Source organism: Polistes canadensis, unplaced genomic scaffold (genome assembly GCF_001313835.1).
Source record: "Polistes canadensis isolate GaletaPanama2010 unplaced genomic scaffold, ASM131383v1 scaffold_28, whole genome shotgun sequence".
Lineage (NCBI taxonomy): Eukaryota > Metazoa > Arthropoda > Insecta > Hymenoptera > Vespidae > Polistes > Polistes canadensis.
In genome coordinates, this window is record NW_014569575.1 from 855,050 (window position 1) to 867,992 (window position 12,943).

A 12,943-nucleotide genomic window follows, 5' to 3' on the forward strand; every position below is an offset into this window, starting at 1 on the left:
GATAAAGAGAGAGAGAGAGAGAGAGAATATTGAAGACGTCATTGTCCTCTTGTTCTCATTCTCATGTTCGTCTCCTGCGAACCGAAAATTTCTTGGAGGAAGTTTCATCGCGGTTATAGACGGGCTCTCCTTTGCATATTTCAATCCGTACAATTACCCTGAGGGCTGACATAAGTCTTTCATGGAATATACTGTATGACGTATATACATATCTATATACTTACATTTATATATATATATATACATATATATATGTGTGTGTGTGTAGACGTATGTATATATATATAGAAGATATGACTTCTTGCATTGTATATGACTTTGCAAAGTTTCTCAAGGTAGATAGAGAGATGGGAGACAGCTTTTGTTCAAGAAGCAACTACCAAACCACCGCCAACTCCCCCTACCTCCCCCACCAAACTCCCCAAACCGTTTTCGAAGGTCTTATTAAACGTGTCTCACTCCTAACGTAAATCCCTTACAAATAGCGAAAGCACCCTTACGGCATCGGTTATACGCTCGCTTACTTTCGTTGTTTCATTCTCGTCTTGTTTTGTCTTGTCTTGTCTTCGGTTATTCGAATCGTATCGTTTTTTATCCTTCTTGACGACAATTTTCTGTTCATTTTAATCCAATTCACGTTTAAAATAATTCTTTGTACTATTTTCTGTGTGTGTGTTTTTTTTTTTTTTTTTTAGAGAGATTCGAATTATTTATAGGAAAGATATATTATAATACAGAAGCCCTTACACAAAATGACAAGAAATTAATTAAACCGTAATATCAATTCAATAATATTCGCGCAACAAAAAAATATAATATTTAATACTATGTAAATGAAGAAGAGAAAGTTATTTATTATTTGATTAAAACGAAAAATTTGTTCATTAAAACTTGCTGACCAAATTGACCCCATTTTAGATCATTGAGAATTTATTACCTTCTCTCGTCCAAACTTAACCCAATTGCTGAGGTTACAATTTAAAATTTTATATGAAAGGATTTAAAAAAAAAAAAGAAAGGGGGAAAAAACAGAGGAAATAGAAGTCATCAACACACTCGTGCTTTCTATCTTTATTTCGTACACACATACACACACACACACACACATGTGTATATATATATATAGAGGATGGGGTTGAAAATATAAACGTCCAGGCAGAAGAGACGACACGAGAATGTCGAGGGGGCCTTCCGCCGTTAGGCGAATTGCATCTGGGAATTGAGGTGCACGTAGTAGGTAGGATGCATCCTCTAGCTGGATGCACTGCGAATGCAATAACAATAACGTCGATGGCACTCCGACAATCACGGGGACGACGAGTATGATGACGTTGTAACGGCACCGATAATAAAACCCCTCCTCCACCCCCTCCCCTCCGATATATATCTCTCTGTATATCACTGTATACGTTTTTTTGATCCTCATATTGCACAGATTTAAACGGATTTTATGTTTGAAAAAGAAAATAGACGAAAATTAGACGGAAAAGCTTTCGCCTCCAATGTAATTTTCAGTCAATTTTTTACATTTCGTATAACAAACAAACAAAATATTATATATATATAAAAATCTTTTTCTTTCTAGATAAAATGCAAAAAAGAAAAATCGAACATTTATGATTTCACGTTTCACGTACGTTGTTTCAACTTCCATTTGTAAAAGAAATTCGAGATGTTTTATCATTCTCTCTGCGAATCGGATTGGGAAACATGAATATCGTTGATATCGTCGGTGAATGTTTTCCGATGTAAAATATTAATGGTTACATACAGATAGAGATACTTCAACAACAACAACAACAACACAACACAATACACGTATGCAAAATACGAGAATAGTTAAATTTGTATGTGAATGATTTGCGCGTTCAAACGTTTCATCTCGCGATAGAAGATAACGCAACGACAAAGTGACAAACATTTTAATCATAAAATAGATAGTCAGTCGATATCAGTCTCCTCCCATAAATACGACAACGACAACAATAATAACAGTGAAACGCGTTGTTGCATCTATGGCGAATTCGATTGTAGCAATTAATTATCGTACCGCATTGCAAATCGATGATAGGAAAAGGAAGGGGGTGGGTGGGTATGGGGGTGGTGGTGGTGGTGTAATCTGGTGATCGAGTCTCTCTCGCATTGGGCAATTAGTTGAAACATTATTAAATTTGAATATCGTTCCCTTGGGGGTTTGTTTGCTGCTCGGGTCTTACCGAGAAGTGAGAGTGAGAGTGAGAGAGAGAGAGAGAGAGAGAGAGAGAGAGAGAGAGAGAGTTTGGCATATCCGTATTTGCTAATTACTTACTAATCCCGTTTTCCCAAGTAATTAGAAACTTATTAATGCGGAAGATCAAACAAAGTACGTTTACATAACACCCCTCCCAACCACCCACCCAGATATATATTATGATGGTATATTCAAATTCTTACCTCCTATTCCCCTTTTTTGTTTTATTCAAGTAAACACTTTACATAAACGCGTGAAAATGTAAGTGACACCGGTGAAAGGTATGTAAGAAAAAGAGAGAGAGAGAGAGGAAGGGGAAGCAAAAGAATCTTTTGAGAGAAATCACGGAATACTTGGAGCCTGACTTATTCGTTTTCACGGCAGTTTCTATCTTGGAATGTTCCCTTTCTTTCCCTTTGCGACTCCTTTCTCGAATAATTAATGCACGTTTTTCCCGCTCTCTTTCTCTCTCTGTCTCTCTTGAAGGAAACTTTTCCTTCGGTTTGCTATACCGATTTCTTTTTTTTTTTCTTTTTCTTTTTCTTTTTCTTTTTACGTATTTTTCCTTTTTATCTCCGACGTTAGGATACAACAGAAAGAATACGAAGTAAAAAAGAAAAAAGAAAGAAATACAAAAAAGGTATGGAGAATAAAACAAGACGATAGGAAAGATAAGGAAACATACGACAGGATAACTATCTTTTCAATTCGATTGCTTTACAATTCGATTGAAGTATCCTTCTCGTTTAATCCAATCCCGATAAATAGTAGTAACTAAACGTAATCTACGTATCTACAGAAATCCCATCTTTCCCCTTGTCCCCCGTGTCACCGTTCGTTTATTTCCCGTCGCAACCCTTAACAGAGGTAGGGCGGGGGGTCGTAGCATCGATTCGATTTTCTTTATTTTACGAGATTTGCCAATCGTTGGATAATTACTTCGCGAGAAACGCGATACGTTAGTGAATCGTCATGCGCGATAAATTTTCTCTCTCTCTCTCTCTCTCTCTCTCTCTCTCTCTCTCTTTTGGTTTCTGAAATGGCAACCTTACGATTACGGCTTTCTAAATGGCCATAAGCATCGAAGCGACCCGAGAACTAACTCTGCAATCTGCAATCGCCGTAAAACGCTGAATTTAAGTTACCATTAATTTGGTATTACATCTTTGCTTGTATGCGTCTCTCTCTCTCTCTCTCTATGTATTATATATATATATGTATATATGTATGTACATATATGAGAAAGAAAAAGAGAAAATGAATTCACATGTAAGAGGGTAATATTACTCTCTCGTGGAAGGATCGTTTAAATCGTACTATATAATACATAAATTCTGACAATGCGAAAGTAGTAGCTTATTTTGAAGTACCGTCTGACTTATCGTCGATCTTTACTACTGAGGGGGTATAATCAATTTCGTTAAACCATTGCTATATAATACGCATACACATGAGAATAGAAAAAAAATAAAAGAAAGTAAGAAGAGGAGAGAAATATGTTCACGTAGTTTGAAAGTAAAGGATAAATCTGTGTAAATGCGTATTTGTGTGTGTATGTGTGGAAGAATGAGATTGTGCAGGGTAGAAATGCGGTTTTTGGGACGATCCGATGGAAACGCAAATCGGACGACGATCTCAGAAGCTCCAACGGTAATTTCTAAAGTTCCCAAGACGATGGAAACTGGTTGGTTGGTTGGGAGGGAGGGAGGGAGGGAGGGTTGGTTACACTATGTAAGTGAAGTAGCCGAGAAAATCTGGATATCTCGTTAGGGTATAGTACGGACTAGTAGTCAGTTCTCTCTAGTGACTTCACCTCATTCTCTGGCTCGTTTCTTAGCCAAATAATTAATACATACAAGTCTCTTAGGAATAAGGAAGGAATTTGGGAGAAATGTTGCTTGTGTTGTTACTACACTGCGCTGATATTACTTATGTTGGTTGGTTGGTTGTTGTTGTTTTGTTTGTTCGTGCTCGTATAAACGCCCTTGCAATATTCTTCCTACCTTCTCCTCCACCACCTCCTCTTCTTCTTCTTCCTCTTTCCTTCTCATTTGTACGTGTTCTACAGTCCACACGAAACGTTACGTTAACGTTTGTGAATTATTTTCTCGATCATAGGGGGAAGAAAACGTTAACGATAATATTTTCTACTTTGGTGATAAAGCATGATAAACGGATGATTTAGAAGAAGAAGAAGAAGAATAAGTAGTAGTAGTAGTAGTAGTAGTATTAGTAAGGGACGTCAATAATCAGACGATAAATATTATTCCACGCACGAGGGTAGAATATATAGGTATTAGATATTAAGTAGTACGAGTCGAGGATAAATCCATCGTATCAAATATGACAGCCAACTAAAGAAGAAAAGGATATACTCGATTATCTTTCTTTCAACGTAGAGAAGTAGAAGAAAGAAGAAAGAAGAAAAAAGAAAAAGGGTGGGTGGAGAAGTAAGGAGGATCATTACGAAGAAAGATATCCATTTTTCGTGGATCCGAGCTCGACTCATTCTGGCGAATAAAAGAAATGCTTCCGAAAGTTGGTAGACCTTTTTGAGAAAGAGACGAATAAGCGTATAAAGAATATCAAGAGAGAGAGAGAAAGAGGAAAAGAAATAGAAAAAGAGAGAATGAAAGAGAGGAAAATAGTGGAACCTGGAAGGGAAACGATTCGATCTCATCACGGAGAGGGTGCAGTTAGTAACATCTGGTGCCGAGAGGGAACACGAGAGGAAGATGGAACAAGAGTGGGACGGGCAAAGGGAGGAGGAGCTTGAGGAAGAGGTTACACGCATAGGGTAGCAAAAGAGAAAGAGAAATAGAAGTAGAAACGTCCTTGCTAATGCGGACGGTCTTCTTCTCGCGTGCGGTTCCCGTAGTTGAAGTTGCGTCTCGCAACAGTCTCTACTACAACGAGGGTGAAGAGAGAGGGACGTGTAAAGGGCTGAGGGTTTTACCAAAAGGAAAACGAAATAGAGAAAGAGAGAGAGAGAGAGAGAGAGAGAGAGAGAGAGATAGAAATAGAGAGGTACATTAGCCGCAAAGGGGATGCTACGAGGATCTCTCAAACTGTCGTCAGGACTTAAGTTTGCTTTTTCTACAATCCGAAATGTACGACAGAAGGCGGCAATATCCGAAGGGAAATTCGCGAGGGCGTGATATTTCTACTACCACCACCATCACCCCGTGAATATTTTTCTTTTACTTCTTTCTTTCCCTTTTTCTCTCTGCCGTTATTCTTTACCGTTGGAAAAAGAAGAAGAAGAAAAAAAAATGGATCGAGGAAAAGGAAGAAAAAAATTGAACGAATTCTCTGCTACTTCTTTTATTCTTCTTCTTCTTCTTCTTCTTCTTTGTCGATAGGTAGTACCGATCGTTACTTCGTATATAGCGTGCGAAAAACGAATCGTATACATTTCGGAAGACAAATGTTCGTGAACACGGCCACGCCCTCGTTTATTTTTCCACCCCCCTTCCCCCCTTTGGAAAATATCTGAAACTGAAGGAAAGAAGAGAAAGATATGAATAAAGAAATAATAAAACTCCCCTTCCCCCTCCTCCACCCCGTACATTTTTTTTTATCTTCACAACGGAATATTATTATTATGTTCCTGCTACAAATTAGGTAGATCGTTAACGTTGATCGTACGACGACAACGACGAGAAGGTTATAAAGGAAAATAGAAAATATGAAATAATGAATGAAACGGGGAAACAAAACGGGGGAGGAAAGAAGAAAAAAAAATTGAAAACGAACAGCGCGGTTGAAACAGGGTTTGCATGTTGGAACGTGAATATAATTCGTCTTGTAACACGGAACGTTACTACTGATATATATAGAATGAACATAGATAGGAAGGAATGGGTAATATAATTTGAGCCAGTAGTATCGACATATTGGATTCTGCAGTCGAAACGGCACCCTCTAAACCGACGTATCTCGTTATATCGTATTTGCATTCGATCCTGTAGCTTGACGTGGGACGACAGCTACGTTGACGGCCGCCAATTCCAACACACATCCAGTGATAGCTATTGCAATAGTAGTACGATATGTTTCGGATCGTATCATATCCTTTCTTATCTTTCATATCTCACTCACTTTCTCCGATACTTGTCATTAGAGACAAGCAGAGAGAGAGAGAAAGAGAAAGGATGAGAGGGTAAAAAGTAGAGATAAATCCTTCTTGACACGCAAAAAACAAAAAGAAAAAGAAAGAAAGAAAAGGGGGGAGAAAAAGAGGAAACAGAACAAAATCCCACAGATTGATCCCGACCGTGTCGTGTCAATCTGTGATAGGAACGGGAACGGCTTAGATTAATGGGAATGACCTTTCAAGACAAGAAAGGAACAACGAGTGACGCGTGTTAAGGAAGCTAAATGCTAATCGCTAAGTCACGATCTTAACAGAAATTAGATAGAGAGAAAGAAAGAGAAAGAGAGAGAGAGAGAGAGAGAGAGAGAGAGAGAGAGAGAGCAAGTAACACGATACAGATCTCTGGCTCGTTTTTAACAATGTAAGAACTTGATATCGTTAGTTTAGATATCGCGTGCGTAGAACTCGAAACACGTTAGTTACGAGAAGGAAGCGCATACTTCAAGCTCTCTCTTTGGATAGCGTAGAAATAAGCGGTAAGAGCTTAACTTAGTTGAAATGAAAGAGAAAGAAGGAAGGAAGGAAGGAAGGAAGAAAGTAAAAGAAAAAGAAAAAGAAAAAAAAATACAAAGCGATAGGTATACAAGAATACGACGAATGCGGGAGTCCTGAAACGATAACGAACCCTTCTTCCACTCGGCAAAGTTCCGCGATTCGAAGAGAGGTTAAAGGGTAGGAACTGTGGGCTGGAAGGGGCGGGGGGAGGGAAGGTGGAAAAGGGAATGGAAGGAGTTGGATGGAAAAGCGTGGCCGGATAACTCGGCAGCAGGGATTGGTTCGTTAATGTTATCGGTGGCTCGCGTGATGTGGAACATAAAGCATCGTACCTTCTTGAATTTCGTTCCCTTTGTGCGCCTGGGAATTTATGTTACTCTAATCCTGTCGCACACACAACACGGGGCACTAAAGTAAGAGAGAAAGCTAAGAGAACTAAAGGAGGATGAGAGGAGGAGGAGGAGGAGGGTAGTTGTGAAGGTGGAGAACGGTAAAGAAAAGGGAAGGGAGGATTTTGCGATAATACTTTACTCTCTTTGCTTCATTTACTCTTATAACAAAGATTTGTCTTCGAGATCTGTTATTTAACAGAAAATAAAAGGAGATAACCTGTGAGTATTGGATTAGCTAATAATACAAATTACGAATCTTTTAGTATTTTATATATAACTAAATAAATAGTAATAAAGTGTTGACACCGATCAAATATTACTGCAATCCTTTTGCCTATGGTTCTCCAACACAAGTTGATTGTTTTGTTTATATTTAAATAAATAATACTAGTATTTTGTATTTATATTAGACCAACCTCTAATATTAATGAACACTCTCTTTCTCTCTCTCTCTCTCTTTCTTTTTTTCTTTCTACGTCTCCCACAATCTTTCAATTTACTATTCACTGAGAGATTAAGTAGACCAACATCAAAGGACGAATATGACGATACGGTTAACTCTCGAATGGTAACCTCAAGGGGTAGACAGGACTTGTCATATTTTCGATGAAATTCCATTAGACCGTATGCGGTCCCATGTGAAATGCAGCGTACTGCTACTAGCTGTTGCTGTTGCTACTGCTGCTGCTGCTGCTGCTATTGCTGCTGCATTGCTTGCTAGTCGTTCTTTTACAGAGTACCTACATGAGTCGTTCGTGCTCACACGATGAACTGTACTCTCTCTCTCTTTCACTCTCTCTCTCTCACTCTCTCTCTCTCTCTACCTTCTGTCCATTTACGGTGGTTAGCAGCATCACCAGCAGTTCACTCACGCGAACCATTAGCACCTCGTGAGTTACGATTTTCCTCGGTATAAAGCTCTTTCTCTTTTTCTCTTTCTCTTGCTTGCTTGCTTGCTTGCTTGCTCGTACAAGCATACACTTTCTCTTACGTGTATGTATGGGTTACCCAAAGAGACGACCCTTGGAATCTCTCTCTTTCTCTCTTTCTCGTACTCCATCTTCTCCTGCTCTCGCGTATCGCTCTCTCGTGCCTTGTATATTAATTATTTCAGACGGAAAAGGGTAGCAAGGTGGTGCCACTACCATCACCACCACCACCACCACCATCATCACCATCATCACCATCACCACCAATACTTACACTAACAACAACAACAACACCATTGCCCCTGGGTTTTCCCCTTGGGAGATAGAGAAAGCATGACGGGGGTTGAGGGGGAAAAGGAAATTGCATAGATACCGCGGTAAATTACATTGACCCAGATTTTCTCTCTCTCTCAATTTGTCTTTCCTTTTCTTTATTTTCTGACGACTTTTACTTTTTTCTACTTGTGAACGATAGTGTTTTAATTTTGAAACATCATTAGTCATTACTTAATTATTTTTCTTACGATATATTAGAACGAACTCCGAAAGATAGTTAAATATTTTTTCTTGGTTGAAGAAGATTTAAAAGGAACAATAACAAAATGGCGGGGGAAATTTGAAATAGCTCGTAAGTAACGGTCGCTTTTTTCTTTGAACTTGTACAACAACGATATCGCATTACGTTCAATGCGAAATAAAGATGGAGAGAATGAGAGAACCTTGGACTCCTTTGCCATATCTCGTTGACTCTTTCGGCGGCTGGAATAGCAAGTTAAAAGTATTTCGTGGTTAACCCTTGGGACGTTATGAATTGCACTTAAAGGAGGACCTCGACCCATAGATTAACCTCCGTTTCAATTAATCACCCGGTATACTGACGGAACTCGATCCATCTCTTTTTTTCACTCATACACACGCACACACATATATATATACATACACGTATACATTTCTATCAGGAAACGAACCAAAAAAAAACCAGTTGTTCTTAGAAATACGATTTAATAGTTGGTCGATTATAAAAATGAACATTCCATTTGGCGTCCTTGATAATCGATTCTGTTCGTTCGTTCGTTCCCTCGTAGAAATCGCCCACGATACTTAAACCGAATAAAAACCGAAGTAGCTCTTTATCGTTTAAAACTAATGAGTTAATTGCCTATGCCGGATATTACTCGTTCCGAACGAACGACTTTTTTCATTGTATTGCTTTTGTTTTTTTTTTTTTTGTGAGTTTTTCTTTTTTTCGTTGTGAAACAAACGGGTATCATGTAATTTATACAAATTTTATTTCACATTTAAATGTTAATACAATGCTCGGGTAATTTATTGTCTACCTTTCCTTACATTACCTTACGTTTATTCTTTCGACCATCTAGAAACCACGAGGAAAATAACATAACACACTGAGAAGGATTTAACGATAATTTACGTAGTGATATAAGCAAGTCTTTATGCAGTATACGCAAACTGCTCGTCGTTGGACGTTCCTTGTTCTATCTCATTTAAAGTGGTGGTAGTGGTAATGGTGGTGGTGGTGGTGATGGTGGAGGAGAGATGTTATTGCTAGGGTAGTTTATTATGCGGTACGTAAACGTTTGCGTATGCTCAAAGAGCAACGACAATACCCCTTGTTTACAATGTAGTAAATGCACATACATGTAAAAGTACATTAATATACTGTTATAAACGTTTTATTCATATAAAAGCATTCGTATCATAAGAAAGTAATTAAATGTTATCACTAATTATAACGTATACAAGTTGATTATGGAAAAATTCAGATAAATTATTACTATCTTTTAAATAAAAATTAAAAAGAAAAAAAAAAGAAAAAGAAAAGTAATATATAGAAAAGAAAATCATGTGACGTGATAATACGTCCTAATTTCTCATATGACCTTATTTTTCGTATAAATACACCAGGTCAGATGCAATTGTACTTTATTCTTTAATGCAATCCAATTTCTCTTATTTAACCAATCGATTCCTTTTTTTTTATTGTTCCATATTTAAAAGTACTAAATGAAGTTTATCGAAATGTCAATACTTAACGAGATATTTAACATTTCAACGCCGAAATAAATTGAATGGCATTAAAAATGAAAATTATTCGATTAATGATGCATTAATTACAATTATCCTCTATTATTGATTTCCTATATTTGATTGTTTATTCGAAAAATATTAGTAATCCGGTGTATCAGTTTCCAAAATGATTCTCCTATATAACTCTTTCTCTTTCAATCATTGTTTTTATTCGCCGGTAACAAAAGGAAAGTTATAAGGGATGATACTTCGGTAAGGATAATGCTTGGGATATTCGCCATAACATACATATATCAATCTCAGCTGGATTAAGCAAGGCTCAGGAGCTGCTTAAGTCCGGCGTATCCATTAAACTCTCGTCAGGAGGCGCCTAGTACGTGACACGCCGGTGGTCTTAAGCAACTTTGATGAAACTTTTCCGCGTCGTGGAAGGAAAGGTGAATGACGTGTCACGAGAAAGAGAGAGAGAAAGAGTGTGTGAGTGGAAAACAGTCGAGCCGAAAGGGTCGACGCACTCTTCTTCTCGAGGAAAAATATTGTCTCTGGATATACACTATATATATATATATATAAATCATCCCTTATATATTACACATTACATATATAATGTAATATATATGTGTGCGTTTATTTATATATATTTATAAAAAAAAAAAACAAAGCGTTACGTTTAAGTTTCATTTTTTACACACTTTGTTTTCCTTTGTAAAATAGAAAAACTTTTTTACCCTTTTTACCAACTAATGAAAATGATTATTTATCTTTTTTTTTTTTATTGTGTTTTAGCTCTCGGAGCTCGAGCAGCGTGTCTTGGAGGCCGAGGGCAGAGCCGATGAAGCGGAGGATAAGGTAATACTAATTAAATGTATAATATAAAAAAGTAATAGAATGAATGAGAATGAAAGAGAATGAAAGAAAGGATTTGTAGAAGAGTTCGTGTCGTTCATTGATAGGAGATATATATTACGTTGGAAGAGTTTGCGAGAAATCGTTCGAGTTGGATGAACACGAGTAAACATTGGGTCGGGTTTCGATGCGAGAAACGAGTGGATTTAATCGGGTGTAGAAAAATTTGTTGAGAGTGTTTCTCACGATGAATCTCTCTTGCGTGAAGTAGCGACAGACAGACTGCTCGAGAACAATCGACCGTAAAAAGACATTCAAGTGCTGATACTATTTTCTTTCTCCCTTTTTATCTCTTTCTCTTTCTCTCTATTTTTTCTTTTTATTCCTTTTTCCCTTAACCGTAAATACATATAGCATTAATGTCAGTTACAACGAGTACGAGTTAACTCGGAAAATTGCTACGCCATTTTTTCGCTTCGGCTAACTCTTTCTCTTTCTTTTTCTCTTTCTCGTTCTCTCTTTCTTTCTTCAACGATTTGTTTGAAATAATTACTAAAGAATTTTATCCCGAGACATCCGAGGGTATATAAATAATTCATCGAGAAAACTAACGATTCCAATTTTCTCTTTCCTATCCATTATTCTTTATATTATTCTTATACTGAATTATTATATTTCTTTTTCTATCTTTTCTATTCGTTTTTTCTTTTGCCCCATTCTCTTTAGATTTGTTTGATCTTTTTATTCGCGTACTATAATACCGAATCCCCAATATCATCTAATCGTATAACAAACAATTTCTTGTCAACATCGGAATTATGTCACGAGTGGAATTAAATGTCTGTTAGACCACTCGTGAAAATCTAACAAAGTGTATGATGTATGAAGAGAGTTTTCTTGATCATTGGAAATATTTGTTCGAACGTTCGATACCATTCTGTATTACCGACGAGAAACTTTCAATCCACTTTGAGCTTTTATCTCCTCACACCCCAACCCCCTTTTCTCTCTGTCTGTCTGTCTCTTTCTTTTCAATTTCATCGATTTGTACTTGTGCACAAGTTATTACCTCCATACAGTCACTCACCATTCTTACCGACTGATCCAAATTTTCTCGTACCCTTGGAAAATATCACCCAACGAAATTAGAACTTACCAACAGATGGCAACGTATCGGGCACGGGGTATTTAGTTTCCCCAATTTATTTCTACCGATCTGTTATCCAATTTTCGATATTAAAGAGAACCACCTTATCGACGACGCTATTTTGCATCGATTTTTGAATGGACGTATTTTTTTTATATTACGATCGTTGTTTCTTTTTTTTTTTTTTTCTTTTATAAAACATAGAGTACGTGTTGTGTTGATTATAAAATAGAATAATCGTTTCTAATCGTAATATAGATCTAATATTTATTATCAAATTTGAATAAATTAACAAATATATAAAAACAATAAGAAAGAATAATAATTTAACTTTAAGAAAAAAAAAGAAAAAATGAATGATCAAATATAATGCATGCACATTTCAAGAACAAGTTTCGTGGCTTGGAATAGTTTCCTATTAAAAAGTGATATAAAAATCGCGGGTAAAATATCCATTCGTTAGCTCTTTCATTGAATTAATTCATAATAGTAATAATAATAATAATAGTATAGTAATAGTAGTAGTAGTAGTAGTATCGTATCGTATCGGTCGGTACTCTCGCGGGTAAATTCTGTGTCAGGCAGGGCGCATGTTAGGCTGGCATTGATTTTTGTCTCTCTTGCCGTCTCTCTTCGAGCAAAAGAAAGAGAGAAGGAAGAGAGCAAGAGAACACGAGAGAAAGAGAGAGAGAGAGAGAG

General features: G+C 37.1%; 1 protein-coding gene across 12 annotated transcripts in view; it reads left to right on the forward strand.

The window, feature by feature from the left end:
* LOC106783994 (uncharacterized protein CG43867) overlaps positions 1–12,943 on the forward strand; it is a 131,333-nt gene that overhangs the window by 103,856 nt on the left and 14,534 nt on the right. For all 12 annotated transcript variants that reach the window (XM_014743044.1, XM_014743045.1, XM_014743043.1 and 9 more), the window contains exon 3: positions 11,038–11,100. In XM_014743044.1, the coding sequence (XP_014598530.1) occupies positions 11,038–11,100 (63 nt within the window). The remainder of the gene's footprint in view (positions 1–11,037; positions 11,101–12,943) is intronic.